The sequence below is a fragment of the Furipterus horrens genome, unplaced genomic scaffold, assembly GCF_987537825.1.
Source record: "Furipterus horrens unplaced genomic scaffold, mFurHor1.1.pri manual_scaffold_3, whole genome shotgun sequence".
In the NCBI taxonomy this organism is placed as follows: Eukaryota; Metazoa; Chordata; class Mammalia; order Chiroptera; family Furipteridae; genus Furipterus; species Furipterus horrens.
In genome coordinates, this window is record NW_028327173.1 from 192,531,786 (window position 1) to 192,550,977 (window position 19,192).

The 19,192-nt window shown below is 47.7% G+C and overlaps 2 protein-coding genes across 3 annotated transcripts in view; one reads left to right on the forward strand and one right to left on the reverse strand.

Annotated features, from left to right (window-relative positions):
• POMT2 (protein O-mannosyltransferase 2) overlaps positions 1-3,198 on the reverse strand; it is a 38,793-nt gene extending 35,595 nt beyond the window's left edge. Inside the window, exon 1 of the mRNA XM_090272102.1 lies at positions 2,807-3,198. Coding sequence (XP_090128228.1) covers positions 2,807-3,054 — 248 coding nt within the window. The 5' untranslated portion in view covers positions 3,055-3,198. The remainder of the gene's footprint in view (positions 1-2,806) is intronic.
• A 214-nt stretch (positions 3,199-3,412) lies between these two features.
• Positions 3,413-13,167, forward strand: GSTZ1 (glutathione S-transferase zeta 1). Of its 2 annotated transcripts, none has more exons than XM_090271231.1 (9): positions 3,413-3,546; positions 6,475-6,526; positions 8,145-8,212; positions 8,742-8,822; positions 9,181-9,306; positions 10,398-10,476; positions 11,023-11,075; positions 11,800-11,849; positions 12,546-13,167. In XM_090271231.1, the coding sequence occupies exons 1-9, from the start codon at positions 3,532-3,534 to the stop codon at positions 12,670-12,672; spliced, it is 651 nt and encodes a 216-aa protein (XP_090127357.1). In that variant the 5' UTR covers positions 3,413-3,531; the 3' UTR covers positions 12,673-13,167. The 2 variants fall into 2 exon arrangements, with proteins under 2 accessions (XP_090127357.1, XP_090127356.1); XM_090271230.1 differs by lacking the exon at positions 3,413-3,546 and adding an exon at positions 6,125-6,205.
• The last annotated feature ends 6,025 nt before the right edge of the window (positions 13,168-19,192 follow it).

Here is a 19,192-nt window from a genome sequence, read left to right on the forward strand (position 1 = left end):
AACCACTGGGCATGGGAGTTGCTTTTTTTTAAAATGGGGACTCACTATTATTATGGACAATAACACCAAAAGTTAGAGGTCAGTCTAAACACTGTGCAGAGATCATAATGGTTAATAGATTGGCCTTAAACTATATCCCAGCTATCTAAAATAAGACCTACAGGTCCCTTCCCCACCCCCTGGCCCCCACACATAATTATTCAGAGGTGGTTGAATCCAAGACCCTGGGAAGCATGGTTGAGGTTAATATTGGGTTGGACAAAAAGTTCATTTGTTTTTATTCCATAAGATGGCTCTAGTAGCTCTTAGCTATCTTTAACTTCATTCAAAACAATTTTGTTAATTGTATTGTGACAGCTGTCATATCAGAGTGCACTTTAAAAAAACATCAAAATTGGTGAATTTTTGTGTAGCCATTTTAAAAATGAAGATGGAAGAAAATAAGAAACATTTTCAGCCTATTATGCTTTATTATTTTAAGAAAGGTAAAAATGCAAATGAAATGCAAAAAAGATTTATGCAGAATATGGAGAAGGTGCCATGACTGATTGACCATATCAAAAGTGGTTTGCAGAGTTTTCACAGGAGATTTCTTGCTGGATGATGCTCCACGGTTGGGTAGAACAGCTGAAGTTGATAGCGATCAAATCGAGACATTAACTGAGAACAATCAATGTTATACCACACAGGAGATAGCTGAATCACATACTCAAAATACCCAAATCAAGCGTTGAAAATCATTTGCACCAGCTTGGTTATGCTAACCTCTTTGATGTTTGGATTCCACATATGTTAAGCAAAAAACCTTCTTGACCGCATTTCCACATGTGATTCTCTACTTAAACGTTAATGAAAACGTTCTGTTTTTAAAACAAATTGTGATGGGTGATGAAAAGTGGCTACTTTATAATAATGTGGAATGGAAGAGATCATGGGGCATGCAAAATGAACCACCAACCACACCAAAGACTGGTCTTCATTCAAAGAAGGTGATGTTGTGTACATGGTGAGATTGGAAGGGAGTGCTCTATTATAAGCTCCTTCCGGAAAACCAAACAATTAATTCCAACAAGTACCACTCCCAAGTGGATGAACAGAAGCAGTGCTCTACAAAAAGCATCCAGAATTAGTCAACAGAAAATGCATAATCTTCCATCAGGATAACACTCAAGACTGCATGTCTCTTTGATGACCAGGCAAAAACTGGCACAGCTTGTCTGGGAAGTTCTGATTCATCTGCCATATTCACCAGACATTGCACCTTTGGGTTTCCATTTATGTCAGCCTTTACAAAATTCTGTTAATGGAGAAAAACTTCAATTCCCTGGGAGACTGCAAAAGGTACCTAGAACAGTTCTTTGCTCAAAAAGATAAAAAGTTTGGGAAGATGAAATTATGAAGTTGCCTGAAAGATGGCAGAAGGTAGTAGAACAAAGTGGTGAATACGCTGTTCAATAAAGTTATTGGTGAAAATGAAAAATGTGTCCTTTTACTTTAAAACAGAATAAACTTTTTGGCCAACCCAATACCACATGCTGTCCTCATCCTGCTGCTTAGAGTCCCATTGAAAGCAGCCTCAATTAAATGCTGTATGAGACAAACTGAATAAATTTGATCCTGCCTCTGTCAGCCAGGTTAATCAGAGGAGCCAATGGAGTTGCATGTTCATGTGAGAATTTGCTAGAAGCCAAGACTGTGTAGGATCGAGGGGTGAGACTGTTGGGATAAAGTACTGGTACTTCCACACATCTTGCTGGATAAGCCAAAAATGCAAGGCCCTGACTGCACTTTACTTGGGCCATTTCTCAGAGCTGTGTTCACACCAAACAACCTTGAATAATGATGTAATGTCTCTCTCCAGGACAAAGAGTAAGCTTGCTTACTGCTTTCTATAAAAGAGTAGGTTCCCCACACTGTTGTTCCTCAGCTGCAAGGAAACCCACTGTGGAATTTAGGGGAACAAGAAAAACTGACTCCAATATGTCCTTTGTCTCTGACCCAGGAGTCTCACGTCTTCTGCCAAGACTCATGAATAACCACCCAATTTATTAACTTCCAAGAACAGTAGGCCTGATAGTTTGTTAGCTTACTTGATTTTTAGTCAAGGAGTTCCATTTCTAACATCCCCTACACTAACTTTCTGCTCAGTGATAATAAGAAAACATGGTATCACTTGTTGGCCAAACAAATCAACCATTTTCAGATTGTGTATAACTTTCCTCCTTCCAGTTGGCTACTTTTCCAGCTTAGCTAATGAAAACTGACCACACCTCAGTCCTGCAACTGACTACAAACTAAAACCTTTCAGAAAATAAATCTCTCCTCACAGGATGATCCCAGATCTGCTGCCAGGAATCCCTGTCACCATCCCCGGACACCCAAGTTGCCCTTGCTACCAAGGATGAAGATACCCAGTTAAGAATTTTGCCCTCCATTGATGTCTGGAAATTCAGATTAGGAACTCAAGAGCTTAGAAATTCAGTACTAAGAATTTCTGATTCTCCTTGTGAAGTTCAAAGCACCTTTAAGAGTCACAATTTGAGAGCCAGGTGAGACACTGCAACATAACCTGGAAGGCACAAAGACTGCTTCCTCGGATCCTTATATTATAATCCCACCGCCACACACCACAGCAAAGATTCAGACTGCTATTAGCCAGAAGCAAGTATCAGAAACCTCAGTATCCCTTCCAGCGCGATTCCGCCCCTCCTGTTAATCCCGCCCACTCCGTGCCTCAGGGCCAATCAGAGGACGCGTCTCTACTCCTGGTTTCCATGGAGCCTGCCGAGTCCCGCCCATCACTCACCAAACGTGCGGCGGCTGGTCCAGGCGGTAAAAACGGGTAGCGAAGGACAGCAGCGTCACCAGGGCCAGCAGGGCCCACCGGCAGGCCGCCTCGAAGCGCCGCGAGTCCCCAGCAGGCCGTTTAGGGCTTCTCGCTGCAGCCTTGGCGGCCCCCTCCGGGCCCGCGGCTATAGCAGGCCGGGGCCCACAGCGGCCCCTCCGGAGACGTAGTTCGGACCCCGCCAGTCCTCCGCCCACTGCCGACGGCATCCTTCTCCTCCCCAGGGTTGCCCTCCGGCCGGTAGGCAGACTAGGTCTTGCTAGTCGTCCTGCCAAGAAGCCACAAAGGGCAGCTCGGTGTGCCCTGGGAAATGTAGTTCCCTGCTCCGGCAGCGGGTCGTGGACCACGGCGTTTGGGCTTGGCTGGAGCGCGGTGGCCTCCCCGGCCGAGGGGAGGTGGCTAGTGGCGCAGAGCATGACGGACCGCGAGAGCCAGGCAGGCCAGGCCGGCCGGGAAGAAAATGGGCTCAAAGAACTACAATTCCCAGCAGCGCCTGGATTGGGGGCGTGGCAGCAAGGCAGGGCGAGCTAGGAGACTTTTAAGGATTATTCTAGTCCAGCCCCTCTTTACCAAGATTTAAGCCCAGGTTCTGACGTGTCATTGTGTCACTGGGCCTCAGTGGTCAAGTCGGAGAGTCCCAGGCGTGAAGTTTTCTGATCAGGACGAGGGGTCGCCCAAAGTGCGAGATGCAAGTGGGGAAGGTTTGTACCGCGCACCCGCGGAGAGGGGCGCTCCTCAAACACTGAGAAACGTGGGGTGGGCGGGATCAATGGGAGTCTCTCCGCCCCGCCCACAGTTCCGACAACGACTCCCAGCTTGCAGTGCGCGGCGCTGCCCCGCTCTGCGCCCGTCCGCGGCGTGCTGGGGTCCGTGGAAAGATTGGGTCGCGGCGGCGCACCGCGCGGGGATGTGCTTGGGCGGGTCGTATTGCTGGTCGGTAGCACTTAGCAAGTCTACCCGCTACGAAGGCTCAAACGTACGGCCTTCCAGGGTTGTATGCATTTTGAGAGAACACTGGGGCGAGGGGAGGCAGTGGCATTTCACAATCACCTGAGTAGCGTCCTGGGCCGGCTCCCGAGCCACCGGATAGGTTTTTGGAGGAAGGGGCCCGAGACTCTGAATGTTTAATGCGCGCGCCAGACGGATCTTAACTAAATTTTGAGCACCGCTCTTGTAGCTCAAAGGAGGGTGGAAGGCACATCAGGTGTAATATAGCATCATTTTAATGTAGAGCCCTCTCACTCCCAAATGGGATTTTAGTCTTTAAAGTCATGTGTAAGAGACGGTTTAAAAATAAAGTCTGCTCGAGTGGTCAGAATCTATGTTGAAATTGGAAACAACTCCTCCAAGGGTGGTGATGCGATGGGTACTTTACTTGGGCTTAAAATTTAGCTCTACACGTGTAAAAAGGAACACGGGATGGTTTATGTAATTATCGTTGGGAAAAGAAAGTAGAAACAAACTGCCCTTCAGTATGTCTCCTGGTGGTCCATAAGTAGAAAACCCGAGGGGGTTGGCATTTACAGCGACTCTGATCACCCTTAGTACAAGTCAAAGGTGTAATATTTAGTAATCAGGAAAAGCATTTCTTCAAGGAATCTAAGCTGATGTCTGCTGCTCTCTAGTGGTCCTGTCCCTCACCTGCAGTCCCTGTCTTGGCCCCAGGGGCCCCTCTAGCCTGGCGAGGTAAAGAAAGGGATGCAGCTCCAAAAATAGAACACCCAGCTCTTGGCCTTCCAAGGACACCTGCTGCCCATCACCCACCCTCTGTGCCAGGACACCCTTCACTCTCCCCACAAAAGGTGCCTTCAGTACAGAGTGGAACTCCCCGGCTCAGAAACTTGGGAGGGCCTTAGTTATCACTTGTGCCCTTGTCCACCTATAAGACAGAGTTAGTAGTTCAGGGATGTTGTGAGCAGGTTGACAGCAGCTTGATGTGCTGCAGCATGTGAAAGGGAGAGGGAACTTGGATGAAATGTATATAATAGAGGGATAGTAGACAAATTCTATTGAGTTCTCCCTCATCCATATGGATATATGTGTCTGCTGGAAGATTCAAGAGGGCTAATTTCTAGTAACTGCCCTGGGGACTGCTTTGAAAGCAGGTTACCCAAGAAACACTAGAGGAATTAATTTTGAGTCCCTTGAACTTTAGAAGAGAGGTCACACTCTCAGCTGCCTTCAGGGGCCTGAAGACAAAAGAGAGAAGTGAGACAAGCGGGGCTGTGGCAGATGAGAGAGGGCATGCCCTCAGTTAAGGGGGCTATTAATTGGCTCCAATCAGTTGCTGCTCAGGAAGCCAAGTCCACTGTCTCCATATTTTTTATGGAAAAACAGCAGGATTTGTATATGAAACATCCTGATTTTTTAATGTTGGTAACTACAATCATCCCTTGATATCCATGAGGATTGGCTCTAGGCCCCCTTCCCTCCATGGCTACAAAATCTGAGCAAGGTTCAAGTCTCTTATATAAAAGAACGTAGTATAGTTTAAGTCATTTCTAGATTACTTACAATACCTAACACAACATAACTGCTGTGTAAGTAATTGTCCTACTGTATTGTTTAGGGAATAATGACAAGGAAAAAGAAAACATTCTGTACATATTCAATACAGACCCAACCAAAGTAACCGTGGTGGGCTTCACTACATAGTACACATCAATAATGTAATTTTTTTTCTGAATATTTCATCCTGCAGTTGATTGAATCCACACCTGAGGGGAGCCAAGTATAATCGAAATGTTTTTAAATACTGTGTAGACCGAACAGAACACTGGGAGGCCAGCTTGCAACCTCAGCTTTGGAGTGATGGGGATATACCCCAGCTATTTTTATGAGACCAGCTAATAGCCTGAAGGCCTGGTGGGTGAAGGATTTGAAAGCAACAGGGACCAAAGCATCAAGAATTAGAATTACTGGTCTTTCTGCTACTGCCGGCAGGAATCTAAGCCATCGTTTTAGGGCAACTCTTCATTTTACAGATGAGGGCGTTGAAGACTAGAGAAGGCAGGGATCTGTCCAAGGTCATACAGTTGGTTCCTGCACTGGGATCAGACCCCAGCATGCTAGCTCCCAGCCCACTGCACCACATGAACTTCTTACCTCGAAACCAGGCTACCCTGTCTGCCCAGGACACCAAACCTAGCTCCACCAGTAGCATAAGAAACTTCCCACAAGTTGGAAAGAGGTGCCCCTTCTGCTCTGAGTCAAAGTTCCCCGATGCCTGCCTAGCACAGCTTCCCCATTGGCTCATGGGCTCCACCCCTTCAGGATCCCTCCCCCTGCCCTGCTGCTCTGTCAAGGGACATTCTTCAGGAGGCCAGGGGTTACCACAGCACCATGACTGAGTCTGGAACGGTAAGGAGGGCACTTGCAGGCTGGCTGCCCTTTGGGGGGGGGGGGGGCTGTCAGGCTTCAGGAATCATGACAAAGGACTCCACCAGATTCCTGAGGCCTCTATTCCAGAATGTTCTGAGTCTGGCCTGAGCTGCCCAGATGCAGGCCTGAGGAAGGAGGCCTAACAGGATGGGAAGAAACTGCTGGCTTGAAACCCCTGGCAGGGGGCTCCTGAGCTGGGGAATCCATAAAGTGCAGGTTCATGGTCGCCTCGTCCTTTCTCTCCGCAGCCCATCCTCTATTCCTATTTCCGAAGCTCCTGCTCCTGGAGAGTTCGAATCGGTAAGAGCTGTGCATCCACCAAGAACCTGGGGAGGGTGGGATAGGGTGGAGGAAGCCCTAGGAGAACAAGATGGCCTGGGACAGAGGGGTGCTCTATCAGACAAGGCTTCACCCCCAGCAACCAGCATCCTCGGTCTCCTAGAGCCCTCAGCACTGAATGGCACCTCCACCTAGGAAGTCCAACAGGAGGAGAGGGGGGGTGGCTGGCAGGGGGTTTGGTTTTTCTCCTGGGCCCACTGCCTTTCCCACTGTGCCCTACAAAGCTGCTTAGCAACCATGCTTAAAGCAGGCTCACGAAATCTAGAGGACCCTGGTAACTGGCAGGAAACAGCTGGCCTTCCTCAGTTCTTATCTTATCTGACCTGGCAAATCAAACAGAACTGGCCATTGTCCACCCCAGCTTAATCCTTCCCTCCCTCGGTTTAACACAGCGTTTGGCAAAGGTCCTGGTGCTAGCAGCTTGTACTGGGGTAGAATGTGCTGAGTACTTTCATGTGCCTAATTCCATTTAAACCTGGACAACCCTATGAGGCAGGTACTGTTATTGTCCCAATTGTACAGAGGAGGAAACTGAGGCCCAGAGGCTCAGGAAGTTACTTGCCCAAGGCTTCACAAGCTAGCGAATGAATGTGATGAAATCTGAAGCTGGCCCTAACTAGGAAGCTGTGCTCCATGACCCCTCCCCCATCCCACAGGCATTTAGTATTTGCTGGAACCAGGAGGCAAGAGCACTGGGGTGCCAGAGGACACATTTCTCCAGGATGATGCCTGCCCTGGGCCCAGAACCTCTGCCCTGGCTGGGCCGGAAGCCAGAGCAGTGTCGAGGCTGTCTCTGTAGGGCCTGCATGCATTTGTCTCTCCTGCTTGGTTCCAACCACTTTGACTCTCCAGAATGGAGCTGACCAGTGCTGAGGAGGGGCCCCATGTCTCCCAGGCTCTCTTCAGACTGTGACACATCTCGACCCCCTCCCCTAGCTCCTTTGCCCTTGCCTGAGCCCAGCCATTGCCGTATTTTAGTGCACAAGCATGCAGGCACACACTCACACATTGGGCTGATTGAGGGTTTTTGCCCTCACCTGGCCAGGGGAAATCATCAAAGGGGATGAAGGGGAAATCTGGTCACAGGGCGTCACAGCGGATGCTCTGAACCACCACCTGACGCCCTGCTTGTAGTCCGTAGTAAACAGAGCAAAGAAAATGGATTACAAAGTGACTGTTCTCTAAACAATGTCATCTGCCTCTGCCTGCGCTTTGCTTTATGATCACTTGAGCCTTTTCCCTTGGCCCTTAGAAGCCTTCACGAGGGAATAATTGCATGTCTCTCGTGCGAAGCCCTGCTCGCCCCTGTCGAAGGCCCTGCAGGGGGGCAGAGATGAAGAGGACACTTCCCTGCTGTCCTTCAGACCCCACAGTGTGCCAGGGCAAGAGAGGCCGGGCGTCTTGGGTCTGGGTTATGGGGGCAGGTGGTGACCATGGAAGCCAGAGAGGAGGGGCGAGGGCCGCACTGGGCCCTGGCCACCCAGCAGTGTGGGGAGAGCCTCTCTCTGCAGCCTCCTGTTGCCCCGGGAAGTGGAGCCAGAGGGTGTCCCCTGACTCTGCTGCCTGCCATCTCTCCTAGCTCTCGCCTTGAAGGGCGTCGACTATGAAACAGTGCCCATCAACCTCATAAAGGATGGGGGCCAGCAGGTAAGGAGGCTGCTCATGGGCCAAAGTGTGGGAATTGGAGGCCTCGGAGAGGAGCCCATCGGGAGATGCGGACTACTCCAAGAGGTCCCCTGGCAGAGGAGGCTGCTGGCTCTCTCTCGTGGGAATGGGTGGCAAGCTGTGCAGCAAGAGGAGCCATGGGAAGGACCCAGGCTTCAGGCTTCATACCACAGCCTGGCCTCTCAATGCCTGACCCTGGGAGGGTGGGAGAGAGTGGGTCCTTGTCCTATGCTGGGCCCTCTGGATGTACTTTGGTGGCCAGTGTGTCAGTACCACACTGACCAATGCTGGGCTCTCTGGATATACTTTAGTGGCCAATGACATGGGATGAAGCCTGTAGCTCAGCAGCCCCTGGAGGTTGGGATACTGCACTGATGGCTCAGGCATCACCTTGGGCCAGGGGAGGAAGGTGCAGGGCTAGGCACCAGGTCTGGGGCCTTCCTACTTGCCCAGCTCTGCTTCAGCCAACTCAGGCCAGGCCACCTAACCCAGCAGGGTCTTCTGTCCACAGTTGTCCAAGGAGTTCCAGGCCCTTAATCCCATGAAGCAGGTGCCAGCCCTGAAGATCGATGGCATCACCATCGGCCAGTCAGTGAGTGCAGGGCTGGGAGGCCCCTGTGGGAGTGTTGTCCTGAAGCGGGGACCTCACAGCTCCTCCTTGCCTGAGCATGGCCAAGGCACATAGTGCTTAGTAGGGATTCAGTAAATCTTTGTCCAAGGGAGGAAGGGTGGTTGGTCACTTTGGGAAGTGAAAGGAGACTCAAGCATATGGGAAGCCAAGTTCTGCAGGAAGAGGGTCCAAAAAGAGCTTGTCACCTTGGAGAGCGTCTTGGCTTCAGGAGGTTCAAGCTGAGTAGGGCAAGAAGGAGGAGGAGTTGGCATGCCCTGCCCACTCTGGTCCAGGGGCCCTGGGCCCTTTCTGGGCTCCCCTCACTGCTTCCTCTGGGCAGCTGGCCATCATCGAGTACCTGGAGGAGACTCGGCCCACCCCACGACTCCTGCCTCAGGACCCAAAGAAGAGGGTCTCCGTGCGCGTGATTTCCGACCTCATTGCCAGCGGCATCCAGCCCCTGCAGGTGTGGCACCTGTGCATCTCCCACTCACACACTGACTGTGGCGAGCCCACAATGGGGTGCCCAGCTGGGATGTGAGGGTGGCAGAAGGACAGGGAGGGATTGTCAAGGACTTAGATCAAAATCCCGTGGGGTGGGGGAAAGGGGAGGGATCCCAAAAATCATCCACTCCATGGGTCCCCAGTTGCTTTCCCGGAAGCCCTAGGTTTCCAAGGATGCATCCAGAGGGGCTGGAGCGGGGAAGGGCCAGGCGATAGGGGAGCAGCTGAACAGCACAGGTCCAGGCCTCATCCCTTTAATTAACCAGAGCAGCCTCCCTTTCATCTGTTCTGTATCACAGATCAGGATTCCCGTAAGATTTTTATTTTTTATAAAGTTATCAGTGATTTTTTTTAAAAAAAAGGTAATAAAACAACTCATCTGTGCTAACTCTTGACTTTGCAAATGAGGAACTAGCCCCAGAGAGATGGAGTGACTTTGCAGTCACTCAGCTAAGTATGATGAAGCAAGGACCAGAGCCCAGGACTAGAAGCTGTGCACCTGTGTCCCCTCACCCCACATGTCACTTTGGTTTTTGTATCAAAGGAGATTGTAGCAGACAGTCATCCTCACTTTATAGACGAGGAATCTGAATCCAGAAATGAAATGGCTCCAGGGGTACAAGGATGGGTCCAGAGTGTCCAAAGCTCTTGAAAGTCAGCCCTATGTGCCTTCCCTGTCCCTCCTCCCCACTTCCCCCTGCCACCTGCACTCCCACTCCTCACAAGGGACCATGTAAGGGAGAAGGAATGCAAGGGAGGGAGGCCTCCGTTACGGTCATGCCCATCATCACCACAAGGCAGTGGCCCATGTCCCCACCCTTGCACATCTTTGCCAGAGTCACAGGCTTCCAGACTACAGGGGCCCTGGGGCAGCCTGAGAAGGTGGCTGCTGAGATCTCCGCCTCCCTTCAACCTCAGGGTCCTGAAAGGGCTCCTGGAGCCTGGGGGAGTGCGGGAGGAGAACATGGGAACTGAGCTTCCCTGAGCGGGCTTGGCTGAGCAGGCCCAGCCTGGCTCCCAAAGCCAATCACAGATTTTCCTTGGGCTGCACAGAACCTGTCTGTCCTGAAGCAAGTGGGACAGGAGAACCAGCTATCCTGGGCCCAGAAGGTCATCAATTCTGGCTTTCACGGTGAGTCTACTCCTGCGAGCTGTCCCAAGATGACCTCTCAGAGAAATGGCTCTCGTGCCCATGACCCTGAGCATGTGAAATAGCCTTCCAGGTTCTTTGGTTTTGACAGTGGCATGGATGAGAGTGGGGGGCAGGGCTGATGAAGCAGTGGGCTGGGCAGCTTCCAAACCTGGCCTCCATCTCTGGGAACCTCAATACTTGAGGCTCTTTGGAGCTGGATGGCCCAACCTCTGCTTCATTGCCCACTCCAGCTGGAAAACCAAGGCCAGCAAAGTGCCATCCTGTCAGTGTATGAGCTGCTGCCTTGGCCAGTGGCAGGTCTTGTCCCTGGGGGAATGACAGCTGGACTTGAGGAGCCCGGGAAACATCATCTTATCCCCATGTCTATCAGCTCACTCTAGATCTGGCTGCCAAATTCTCTCCAGCACACGTGCCCCAGCCTGTCACTCAGAGCCACCCATTTCAGTACTGTGAAGGCCAGGTCCAGAAAGGCTGATTTCCCCTTGCTATGCCCAGAGTAAGCTTATTCATGTGGTCCCCCCACAGCTTTGGAGCAGATCCTGCAGAACACAGCAGGGAAGTACTGTGTGGGAGATGAGGTAAGCCCTCCCAGGCCTGTCCACAGGGGCCTCTCGCCTCCTGCCCACCCTCTCCCTCCACCCCAGGGCAGGCTCAGCTCAGTGGGCTTCCTGAGAAGGCGTGGGGGTTGGGGTGCGGGGGAGCAGGGACCAAGGTTGTCCACTCTGTGCCAAGCAGAAGGTAGCTCATGGGGAGCTCCTCTGCCCATTCCTCATCAGCTGCCTCAACAGGAAGTGAGTCTCATTTTTGGAGTGGGTCAAGCTGAAGACCTTCTCTCTGAGATGGGGAGGCGGTCTAGGCATCAGCTGAGGGGTTAGTCCCTCCTGATTCTGAGATTCTAGGGCACAGGTCCCCTTGCCTCCTGAGGCTGAGGCCTGGGCCCTGTGCTAATTCTGGTTCCAGGGCCCACACCTCCACCCTGAGGCATCTCCTCCCGCGGGGAGCCCTCACTAAGGGCCTGTGATGGTGTTCCTTAACAAGCACAGTACATCCAATAAGGCCATCAGACCTTCTCTGGCCACCCACGGAGTTGGTTGGCGGGGCAGAAACTCTCAGCTCTTGGAGACAGACTCAGACAGCCCAGGGGAGACAAGGAGGGGGGAGGGGTGGTGGGGGTGGATGGAAGAGCCAGAAGCAAATGGGAACATCAGGCTGGCAACCCAGTACTGTCACCAACAACACACCCAGCCCAGCGCGTGAGTCTGGGTGCACACCCTGATGCAGACACACGCAACTCCCTTTCAGGTGTCCATGGCTGATCTCTGCTTAGTGCCTCAGGTGGCAAATGCTGAAAGGTAAGAGAACTCTGCCACCCTCCCCTTCCTCCTGGCTCCTCCCCTCAAAATGCCCAGCCTCCTCCCACAGTTAGCCCCTCCACCCCCACTTCAGCTACTCAGGTAGCATCTCATATAGGGACTCTCCCAGACTGGCCCCTGTGCTGGGCCACACCAGCCCCTGTGCTCTGGAAGACATGGAGCAGAGGTATTCGGTGGAACACCCTGTACCATGCCCAACTGCAGACCCTGGTCCTAAGAGGTGGCTCACCTGGGGACACCCCTAGAAGAAACCACCCCAGAAGTTGGCTATCCCCAGGGTGGCTTGTCTGTGCCCTGCACTGAGTTAGGCACCCTTAAGGATACGGAACTGTAGACACGCTCTCTGTCACCAGGAAGCTTCTGACGTGGGTGGAGTGAGCATTTGTATATATAAATATCTAGCACTGTGTCTTAAACGTAGTACATTCTCAATAAACAGCTATTGCTTGGAATAGGAACAGTAGTGACAGACACCAGATGATACTGCACAAGAGCTACCCCTCCCTAGAGAGCTATCTACGAAGGCTTCCCGCCTGGCAGGGCCACCTTCCTAGCCCTTCCCTGGCCAGCCCCAGGGCCTCCTCCAGCCCTGCCTCTGTGCTCCCTTACCACCCACAGGGCAGTCTCCCTGTACCCTTGTGCACCTTGGCTGAGGTGGGTGTTTCTCTGCCACAGGTTCAAGGTGGATCTCACTCCCTACCCTACCATCAGCCGAATCAACAAGTCACTGCTGGCCTTGGAGGCCTTCCAAGTGTCTCACCCCTGCCGGCAGCCAGACACACCCCCTGAGCTGAGGGGCTAGCTCTCAAACCATGCACCGCTGAGCTGCAGCAGGAGCAGAAGTTGGGTGGGCTGACCAGGCCTGGAAATGAGCAAGCCCTAATGGGAGAAGGAGACTTGCACTCTAGCCCTTGAACTTGAACTCTAGTTCTGGATCTGCCTTTGCACTGAATCTCTTTCTGCCTTTGTCCCCTCATCTGTCAAAAGTGGTCAGGGTGAGCATGACCAGGTGGTTCGGTTGGAGCATCGTCCCATACACCAAAAGGTTGTGGATTTGATTCCTGGTCAGGGCACATACCTAGGTTATAGGCTTGATTCCCGATCAGGGTGTGCATACGGGAAGCAACTGATCAATGACTCTGTTTCTCTCTCTCTCTCTCTCTCTCTCTCTCTCTCTCTCTCTCTCTCTCTCTCTCTCTCTCTCTCCCCCCCTCCCCCCTCCTCATTCCCCTCCCCCCTTTCTCTAAAAGTAATTTTTAAAAAATCATAACTCATTAAATATCACTAGCTAAATATAGTCTGCCTGGGCTTTTTTTTCATTATTGGTTGTGGTGTGTCATTTAACACAGTTATTTTACATCTATCTCTTCCTCTTTTATACAACAGCCTCTAGAATATGTTGCAAAGGAAAGCAGAGAAAGACCTACCAAGCTCATCTTGGAACCACAGATATCACTGAAGAAAATATTTAAATGGCACTCCTGCCCGCTCACATGTGAGTCCTTCTCATTCTGAAACAGACTCCAGGGATGTGCAGAGGCAGCATTGTAAGAGATGTCAAAGATATTTTACAGAGTCATTTTTGTAAATGAAAATAAGCTAAATTAGTATCACCCAGGCTGAGTTAATGATTACCCTGGGTCCAAAGTACTCCTTCTAAATTTGAACAGAGGAAGTAAGTTCATTGGAACATGAGCATCACTGGGGACTAAATACTGACAGAACTCAATAATGCTCTATTCAGTAATCATTACTCTAAATCCAATTTCCTACTCTTGGGCTAAACCGAGCTCCCAGTTCATAATACTCTGCCATGAATTTTAACACAGATGAAAGATCTATCATTAATCTTATTCTCAATTTTCTTAATTGTCAGTTTTGCTTAATTTGTACAACCTCAACAGATTAAATTTATAGAATACCTTTCCTTTTAAGATGCAAAGGAGAGATGAATAAAAATGTTAACTGTAAATCAGGTTCATTAAGATATAACTCACATGTTTCAGGTGCATAGTGAAAAAGTTTATTTATGACAGATTTAAAAACTCGGAAGAGAAGACAAAGAATGCACAACAGCATCACAAAACTGTTACATAATATAAAAACACAAGACTGAGCTATCTAAAGAACCATAGCTCAGGATCATCTGTGTATCACAGCAACACATTCGGTGCCACGGGGTGGTAAAATATGGTACCTCAAAGGAAAAGCCACTCAGCAGGACATAATGATTAAAGAACAATTTGGTACAGAGCTCTTAGAAATCACAGGAGATGGTGACAGCATTTCTCACAACAGAGACATGTAAAACAGGCTGACTGTAATAAATGATTGGCTAAGATACTTTAAATAAAATGTTTGTATTTTAAATAAAAGACTGTTTCCCTTTCAGACCCCTCTTTGTAATGTCAGCGTCAGTACATGAAATAGAATAAGGAAAAATGTCTTTGTGATTGCCAATTGCTTAAATATTTACCAAGAAAGCGTGATCATCTTTCAACTGATGTGATAGAGCTCAGTGCATGGCACCCAAGCAGGTCTTTCAGAAATAAGCGAAATGGCATAAAGTAGTTTAGGAAATCCTCAAGCACCTCCCTCTATTCCAATTATCCTTATCCAAATGGCTTTCTTATAACCCATCACTTTGATTATGAAGCAGCTTTCTACTGGGAATTTCAAAACACTTCCCATTACTAAGGAAACATGGGTACATGACTAAGTGACAATAATTCAACTTGATTATATAAAAAATTTTTTTCGTTTAAGGGACATATCTCAGAAAGGGATAGTGGTAGAGTTTTTAATATGGAATTTCTTAGTTAAATGTATGATTTGGGACATAACAAAAGGAATTAAGATGGTGTTTTCCAGATGATTATTGCCTGAACCTAAAAATCAACAATAACAGCCCTGATTGGTGTGGCTCAGTGAGTGGGGCATTGTCCTGCAAGGCAAAATGTCACCTGTTTGATTCCTGGTCAGACCTGGGTAGCAGGCCAGGTTCCCAGTTGGGGGCATGCAAGAGGCAACCGACCAATATTTCTCTTACACATCCATGTTTCTCTCCCTCTCTTCCCCTCTAAAAATAAAAATAAAATCTTTATTTTAAAAAAGAACAACCGATCATGAGGAGCACCACAGACAAGGCATTTTAAACATAAGTGAGGATGAGAGTTCAGGACGAGAACTCCTTAAAGTGACTGCCAGTTTGGGCCTCTTCCGTAACCTATATACTATAATATTTCAAGCCAAACTTTAGAATTGTTCATGACCTTATATCAGAACTTTTAGAAAATATACTTTGTCCCCTGAAAATCATTTCACATATGTATAATATTTTACTCCTAGATAAGTCAAAACTACCTGCTTAAAGTGACACGAAACCATGAAATATAATTTTAAAAGTCTGTATCTCTCAATTACTGGGGCACCTTTTCCTTATCTCTTAGAGTGGAGAAGAGCCACGAAATTAACTCTGGTCCACATGCCTGGGGCCTAAAAGAAATCAAAGTACATATAACAGAAATCGTAAGTTCAAAGCAGTGACCAGGGCTACAAGTAATTTCAAAGGCAGAGTCTTGCCTTTGGACTTAGTTTTTGAGGGAATGATTATTTGTAAGTAAGCCCCCCTTACCAAGGCTTTAGGCAATTAATCGGGTTTTCTTAGCTTGGTGACGAGAGAGTCCAACAGGGGGCGCTTTGTCTGGCTGTCTTGGTTCAGACAGGGACAATGCAACACTTAGAGGGAGCAGTGATTTCTGAAATCTGCCCCCACAGCAAAGTTTTTCTCACCCTTTGGGTCCAAAATCTTGCCCTAACCTTATTTATTACATAAATAAGTAGGTAGATGTCAAAGAAGCACCCAGAGGTGCTGGACTGGTCAGGCAGAGCAACGGGGTGACATGGACCATAACCAGGTACCAACAAAGCCAAAGCAGTTTGTGCTGAAGGGCCTGCCCCCATTCCCAGAAAAGACAACACCAAGAACCAACTCCCAGGGGGTTCTCCCTTGAAGTATGCCACAGTGACCGCCCATGGGAGACTGGTTGCTTTAGTGGGACCTGAAATCAAGACTGAGGATGCTGAAGAGCTGCAAGCTCACACTGATATTACACTTACAGCCAGTAACAGAATACAGTTCCCATGGATGGAGGGCTTCCTCTATGTACGAACCAACTCAACTAATTTGTCATCCTCATCAGCACAGCACTGTCACATCCTCTTCACCCACTTGGTCAGGTTAACAAGAGTTCCGACTGCAGTCATATGAGTTACCCAGGGATCCCAGGTGAGGCTTCTGGCTTAAAGAACAAAGTCCTACTTTCAACCATGATGGATTACTTTATCTACTTGATTTTATATCATTATAATTCTGGTTAATCGGGCAAACTGAGGCCTTGGATATCATGCTGCCGGTGCTAAACAATACCAGAAAAAAATCAAGACATCAGATAAAAACAGAAGGAGGCTAGTCCCTCTCTTTGTCTCTCAGCCGTGAGGAAATGAGGTTCCCAGGGAAAGGATCCCATGTGCATGAAGACTGGGACTGTGGTCATGTGGATACTCTACCCATATTGCAGTGCTGCATTGTGATTGGTTTTAGACACCCATCCCCTACTGACTCCCCGAAGAATCATGCATCATGGTTCCCTGAGCACAAACAATGAATATAATGACTTGCTCTCTCAAGAGCATAAATCTGTTAACAAGCTATCCCTCTCGATAACAAAAATGAAATCTCCTTCAGACAGAAATTCACTTTCCTCTGAGATGCTAGATGGATGGTGCTCTTCCCTTTTCTAGCAGATTCCAGAGTCCTAAGGAGAGACTAAAGAGTTTCATGTGGACCTTTTAGACCCAGGAGAGAATCTAAATGGAAGCTCCAACAAGGAGAACAAACTGTGTCTCTCTGGTTTGCTCCATTTACTACTATGTGGAAGGCCAGCCCACCCAGATTAAAGAAGATGGTGATTCCTACACGTCACACACACTCTTGTGGCTTGAGACTCTTCTATGGTGTTGGTCAAAATTAACCTATTTCGTCCTTTCTTGACCAGAGTCAAAACCAACCAGGGCTACCGTGACACAGCTGGAGCCCCACCCAGCTTCTTTCTGAACTCACCATCTTTTTTCATGGCACTAGACTTATCGGTCCCAGAGAATAAAAGAGATGAAATCAATGTTCAGGCCAGGATTGCACTGAGCATAACAGACCTACTTAAAAATATTCCTAAAGTTGATCCCATTGGAAAAGACAGCAAATTGGGTTTGGGATTTCTAGAATAAGCACCATGAGAACCAGTGAGGCTTCTGGCTTAAAGAACAATTCCAACTAACGGAACACAAACTAAAGAACTAAACAAAATCGGGATGAGCAGAATTCCAGGATACGTTTGATAGCTTTTCTCTCTTCCCTTCATTTTATTGCTTTCACTCCTTACTATCAATTTCAAAAGACAGTTCTCGAGCTGTACCAAACTGTTTGACTCATGCCGCTTCCTCTAAAACAACAGTCTTTTATGTAAATATTAGGGTCAATGTACCTTAGAGCCACACACTTTGGGGTTAAAAAACAACCTTTTGCAGAAAAGTGGTTTTAAAAAATGAATATAAAAATACAGGCTTTGGGGTTTGGGTTTTACCTAATTCATTCAAAAAAGGACTGGGAAGGCTCATCAAAAACACATCAACTCATATTTTGTATACATTTCACAATAATATCTAATCCCATTGATTAAAACGAGGCAGTGAGCTTTTAGATTTAATTCCTCCACATATATATTATAGGGAACAATATATACATTTTAAAGTCTGAGATTTTCTTTCCTAAATAACAGATAAAAATATTTTTAAAGTGCATGAATCAATTAGGAAAAAAATAAGAATGACCTCATTTCAAGTTGCTACCTACTTCCATTATAAGGCTACATACTGTCTGAGGATTGAGTTTTAATTTCAGAGTCCTGAGGATATCTTATAAAGCAAAAGAAATTAGAATAGCGTCCTTCCACAGCAGCTTCACAATTACCCTCACTTGAACATTGGCATGTTGGAGAAGAAAACAGCAGAAATTATGGTCTGAGGGAGAAGGGAAATAGAGCAAGAGTTTGAAAGATGGAGACCAGGAAACACTTTTGTGAGGACCACCTTCCGGGTGACTCGTGTTGAATGAAACAAGCCTGCAAAAATCCAGGAGCTCTCTGACCAGGAGAGTTGATGTCTGTGCAGGGAACATCCTCTAATTGGACACTTGTCAAAAGGAAAAGAATCGTAGAGTCATCTTTGATTAAAAGTTAGCAGTTTATAATTTGAAAATCTAGGTGGCGGTATGCATAAAGGTCTTTATATTACTTTTTTAAATTTTGCTGAAAATTTTTCAAAGTAAAATGTTGGGGAAAATTAACCCTTTAAACATGTCTTCCTTTCTAAAAGCCCTATCTCAAAAACTAAACAAATGGAAAAAATTTAAGGACTCAGCCACTCTGTGTAGAGAATTCAAGTCTCTCTCCTACGATGAAGTACTTTCTTTCAATTGTTTGTTAATATTTATTTGTGCTCTGGAAGACTGGTTGAGGGTGAAAACAAATGATTTTCATTTTCTTGTTTGGTTCTGTAAACTTGGACAGGGACAGACTAAGGAAATAACTACCTCTTAGGATTTGCTGGGCTATGAAATTCTCAGCAATTACCTATGCTTCAGTAAATAATATTTTGTCCTTAAAGTTCAATAATTCCATTAATTTAAGAATGGTAAATGAGTTTTTTAAAATGTCTTCTTTTAGCTATTTTGTACAAATGGAACAAAAAACCCCTGACTGTTAGTGAAACACCAGTACAGAACGACATGTAGGAATGTCCAGGACTTCAAAAGTGACCGGACGATAAGAGGCACACAGAGGCAACGGGAACAAGTCCCTTAGGCTTCCCTGATGCAACTGAACTAAGATTAAAAAAAAAAAAAAAAAAAGTACAGAGACTCTCACAGTAAAAATAAACAATAAGTGTTTTCCAGAGAACTTGCTATGGCCTGGCAGCTCCATTTTAAGAGAAAGTCAGAAGTTAATAATAGGCAAGAAAAATAAGCAAGGCTTTAGCTGACTGGAGAACAGCTCAGTAGAAAACTATTTTATAAAGATTATATAGCAAAGGCGTGATTCAACATCAGTGATGAAAAAGTGGTTATTCAGTTATCTGATGGGCTGACGCACAGCAGGTTGCCTTTTCGCTGCCCAAACAGTCAAGAAAATAATTTCTGATTTCACACAAGGTATATAAATTTTGGCCAGTATAATCCCCTACAAAACGCACTCAGATATAAAAGA

What these genes read in the sequence shown, in the direction of transcription:
- GSTZ1 (XM_090271230.1), top strand. An exon ending in TAAAGGATGGGGGCCAGCAG is followed by an intron (nt 8,213 to 8,741) that starts GTAAGGAGGCTG and finishes TTCTGTCCACAG; the next exon opens with TTGTCCAAGGAGTTCCAGGC. An exon ending in GCGGCATCCAGCCCCTGCAG is followed by an intron (nt 9,307 to 10,397) that starts GTGTGGCACCTG and finishes TGGGCTGCACAG; the next exon opens with AACCTGTCTGTCCTGAAGCA.